This window comes from Terrapene carolina, unplaced genomic scaffold, assembly GCF_002925995.2.
Source record: "Terrapene carolina triunguis isolate 2854851 unplaced genomic scaffold, T_m_triunguis-2.0 Scaffold191, whole genome shotgun sequence".
Lineage (NCBI taxonomy): Eukaryota > Metazoa > Chordata > Testudines > Emydidae > Terrapene > Terrapene triunguis.
Window position 1 is genome coordinate 1,354,410 of NW_020664542.1, and position 4,916 is coordinate 1,359,325.

Below are 4,916 nucleotides of genomic sequence, written 5' to 3' on the forward strand. Positions count from 1 at the left end.
GCCTCCACCCCACCGCTCTGCTGATGCCCCTCAATCCTGATTTGCACTCCTGGCCCCCATTGCTTTTCCAGCCTAGGGCTCCCGCTGCTACTCCACGCCACAGCTCTGCCCATGCGCCTCTGTCTAGCCGTACAACTCCCTCTGCTATCCGAGCCCTGGACTCCCCTTACTCAGCTCTGCTGGTGCCCCTGAGTCCTCCCCCTGGCTCTTGTCTCTGCTAGATTCCAGAGATCAGTTGCTTCCTATGGATTCAGAACCTGCTCTCCATCTGGCTAGAACAACCGATTCACAGCCAAGGGCAGGATCCCAGTGTCGGGGCAGGGGAAGCCCCCCATTTATGGCAGCCGAGTTGTCTGTGTGAAGTTCCTCCCCGTTACAAGCAGACGGAAGTGAGTTTGCAGGCTCTCTGCTCTGGGCCTGCCATACTCTAGGTGTGTCTGTCAGCAGGGGACGCAATACTATCCGGGCCTCATTGAAATCTTTCTGGGGAAATGCATTTCCCGGAGCTTGCACCCAGAGAGCTGAGGCACGTCCCCTCACGCATGGTGCAGAAGCCTGCGCAAAGCAAGATGTTGGCAGCTTTGTCCCTCAGTTTACAGGCTCCAAAACATCCACTTAATTTAGATTTAATAAGACAACTCTTGTGCGTCAACCAAATGATTGGAACCAGCTCTGCTGGGCGGCTCTCCAGAGCTGTTAATCCACCGTCGATTTGTTTTTAATCATCACTTTGTATTTAGCATCCAAAACCCACTTTATTGAATCAAAATGAAAGGGGGCCCTCACCGGAGTGGGGAGCCAGCGCCTGCCTCTGCTGCCTCTCAAATCAAGGCACAGGGAGGGAACGGGATGCTGTCCCCTAAATTAATCTCTTTCTATTTCCAAGGCTGCCATTGCTTTCCTGCCATGCTGGAGGGCTAGTGGCAAGGCAGCCCCAGAGCTTGACTCCTCGGTACCGTTAGGCTCAGAGAGGGAGGATGGCCCAGTGGTTAGGGCACTAGCCTGGGACGTGGGAGACTTGGGAAGGGCCCAAGAGCAGTGCAGAGCCATTTGGAGGGGAAAGGAGATAAATGAGGGGAGCATAGGGGCTGCTGGGGTCATGGGAATAGGGATCAGGGGCAGTTGGGAAGAAGGAGAGGCTTACAGTTAAGACAGTGGCCTAGCACTGTGGACTCCTGGGTTCCCATCCTGGTTCCACCCCATCCTTGGAGCCGAAGTGTCAAAGCTGGGTGGCTAAGGACATGCCCTAATTTCCAGAGGTGCTGAGCACCTGCAGGTCCGATAGCAGGATGGAGCCCAGGACTCCACCTCTCCCCTAGGGCCGCCCTGTGGCGCCCCCATCCCTAAAGCTTTGCTCTCTGCTCCTTCCTTGCAGCTCTTTGGAGATGACCTGCTACGACAGCGACGAAGCCAACCCCAGGAGCGTGTCCAGCCTGTCCAACCGCTCCTCCCCCCTGTCCTGGCGCTATGGGCAATCCAGCCCCCGGCTGCAGGCCGGGGACGCTCCCTCAGTGGGTGGGAGTTGCCGGTCGGAAGGCACCCCCAGCTGGTACATGCACGGCGAGCGGGCGCACTATTCCCATACCATGCCCATGCGCAGCCCCAGCAAGCTGAGCCACATCTCCCGGCTGGAGCTCGTCGAGTCGCTGGACGCCGACGACGTGGATCTGAAGTCCGGGTACATGAGCGACAGCGACCTGATGGGGAAGACCCTGACGGAGGACGACGACATCACCACGGGGTGAGTGCCGCTGCAGGCGCTAGACAGATTCCGACTGGAAATAAGGTGTACGTTTTTAACCGGGAGAGTCATTGACACTGGAACGACTTACAAGGACTGTGAGGGATCCAAAGATTGGATTCTTTTCTAAATGATCTGCTCTAGGGATTATTGTGGGGAAGTTCTCTGACTTGCATTATACAGGAGATCAGACTAGATGATCACAACGGTCCCTTCAGCCTTGGAATCTGAGTCTACGAGATTGAGAGAGAGACAGAAAGAGCAGATGGATGGATGGATAGATAGATGGGTGCATAGAGGGATGGATGGATTGATGCATGGTGGGTGGATGGATAGATAGATGGGTGCATAGAGGGATGGATGGATAGATGCATGTCGGGGGGTGGATGGATGGATGGATGGATAATTATATACATCACAGAATCCTTCCCCCACCCACTATATTTCTAGTAGGTTCCATGCTTTGTGGCGGGTGATAATTAGTATCTGGTGGCCTGCAGAGATGGTGCTCCTTGCTGTGCCAGGCCAGCGGGCCAGCATCCTGTAAGGTGCTGTTGTGCCCTGGGCAGAGTGGCGTGTTTGGGAGGAATACAGGCTGCATGGGGCAGCTCTGGAAGTGTCTTTTATCTGACGTAGGCAGCATCTGGGGATCAGCAAAGTTAATGGCAACGATACTGTGTTGAGAGCCAGGCCTGGTGCTGAACTAGCCCTGCTAGACCGAGGGTTTGTCTGCGCTGCAGCTGGGAGGGAGCGTCCCAGCTCAGGTAGACACACACGCTGTGCTCAAGGTACAAATGGCAGCATGGCCACAGCAGGTTGAGCTATCTCCTGAGTATGTTCCCAGGGGGTTGGGTGGCCACTGCCCGTGCCATCACCGCAGCCACACTGCTATTTGTAGTGCACTAATTCGAGCGGAGCTAGTGTGTGTCAGTCTCTGCCCCTGCTGGGAAGCACCTCCCAGCTGCTCTGCGGCTGGATCCTGGGGAACCACGGGACAATACTCAGGTGCATCGTTGCAGAGGGCTGGGAAGGAGTGCTGAATAACCACGGGGAAGCTGGTGGGCTTTGGAGCTATTCCGCAATGTGAGCCATTCACTCCTCGCTCAGGTCCTCAGATCTGGGGCTTTGTATTCCAATGACCATCTGGCTGTATTTGCCACTTGGTCTTTGATCCGGCTTTAGTACTTGCTCCTTCCACAGCGACTAGGGTGAGAAATTAACGTGTTAGAGCATCTGCCGTGCGCTTCTGCAAAGGGCCAGATCCTCAGCTGGTGTAAAACAATGTAGCCCCATTGACTTCAGTAGTTCTGTGCTGATTTACACTAGTTGAGAATCTGGTCCTTTAGTGCTTTGGGGGAGATCAGCTGCCTAACCAGCGGGCAGTTGGTGAAGGAGAGGGAAAAGCATGACCGTAATCAGAAGGACGTGATTTCAAGGCCCAGTGTCTCAGGACCTGATAGGGCTAGAACCAGCAAAGATGCTTTCAGGGCTCTGCAGATTTTTCTTGAGTACCAGTCTAGGATCGGTGGGAGATGGTACTAACCGCTCCCTGGTGCACATGGGATTAAACTCAGCTCACCTTCTCTTCACCACCCTTCCCCCCACATCAGGGAAAGGCTACAAATGGACTGGATGGGAGAAAGTATCTTAGGGAAGGTCAGTCTCAGTAGCCAGGGTGACAGGAGCAGGACTGGGTTAACCGCAGGCTGGGATGTTTTCTGTGCCACCGCTCTTTGGTTTATGGCAGTGTGTATGTGATCCCTGGTTAGAGACGATACCCCCGGAGGAAAAGCTAGCTGACTGCATGCACCTGTGCTGTTGGAATGTTTGCTGAGCCATCCCAGGGAGAGGAAGGCGCGCATGGCTCCAAGGCAGCTCGCCCTGGGTCTGCTGGGACCCCAGCAGTGGTTAAAAGCAGCCAGGAAGGGGATCAACCAATAATTCCTGACCAACCCTCCGAGGCAGGATGCCCAGAAACACCTCCCTTGTGTCCTTCTCGCAGCAGCCCAGCTGGTCCATACACACACTCCATGTGAGCAGAGACGGGGGCCCTGATCCTGGGTTGTGCTCAGCTCTGTCCATTCACCATTGACGTCAGTGGGCGTGGAGGGGATCTCATTTGATACAGCCCAGCCTTGTCTGTTCCTCGCTGCGTGTCAGAAATGGAAACTCAAGGGAGAGAGACGATGTCATGAGTTTACCATTTATCCCTGGAAGTATAAAAGGGGGGGAGGGGGAGAAATAGCCCAAACATCCTTCGAGGGATGGGGCATCGCCTTGATCCTAAAAATACCCCTGCAGCATGGAGAGAGCTCTGTACAAGTCCTCGTTAATTTCACAGCTCTGGGCAGCAGATGTGTAACCAACGAGGCCTGAGTCCAGTGACTCTGCCATACCTCCTGGCTGTTACCATCAGTGAGCGTTCAAGTGGAGGGGCAGATGGATCCCAGTCCCTGCTGCACGGGAGCAGGGCGCTGCAGAGGGAAAATTCGTATTGGAGATCTTGTTCCGTCCCCAGGGGGTGCTGGGTCATTCAGCGCCCCGCAGCAGCACTCAGCCTCTTGTGGGTCCCCCACTAGAAGGTGAGACTGCTCAGCACCTGGCAGGATCAGACCCTGAGGCTAGTGGGAGTCGGCAGCCAGCCAATCCCTGCAAAGAGCTGCATCCAGTCTCCCCAGCCCATTTGAGTTCTCTTCCACCCTTGCCCAGGAGAGGTTTCTGATGCCAAGTAATGCTGTGAAAGTGGCTGTTAGAAGGGGACAGATGGGTGGGACTTTTTGGATTTAAAGCATGTGTTGTTTTCTTTTGAAACGCAGCCCTCCCCATGCTGATCCCATCGAGCTCTTGAGATGCCGCCTGGGGGGGGTTTGTGTTGAACAAAAATCCAGTCCCCGTCTCTTCCCCGCCCCCGCCTCTGACTCAAGGCCAGAATTTCAGCACATTGGAGGTTTCCTGTTTCAACGCATGAGAAAATAAATAATCCTGGTATTTGATTTGTCCCAGAGCATGGGGAGGTATTTGGCCTTCTATGCTGCTTACAGCTCCTAGTCATGCCAGCTGCTTGTGGTGTGCGGTGAGAGCCCGCAGCTCTGGTGGGTGTCTTGGGGACTCTCTGACACACAGGGCCGGCTCCAGGGTTTTTGCTGCCCCAAGCAGCCAAAAAAAAAAAAAAAAA

The 4,916-nt window shown here is 54.9% G+C and overlaps 1 protein-coding gene across 4 annotated transcripts in view; it reads left to right on the forward strand.

Annotated features, from left to right (window-relative positions):
* The window catches only part of NAV1 (neuron navigator 1), a 281,812-nt gene that overhangs the window by 193,128 nt on the left and 83,768 nt on the right, over positions 1–4,916 (forward strand). For all 4 annotated transcript variants that reach the window (XM_024218023.3, XM_024218044.3, XM_024218030.3 and 1 more), the window contains one exon: positions 1,376–1,741. In XM_024218023.3, coding sequence (XP_024073791.2) covers positions 1,376–1,741 — 366 coding nt within the window. The remainder of the gene's footprint in view (positions 1–1,375; positions 1,742–4,916) is intronic.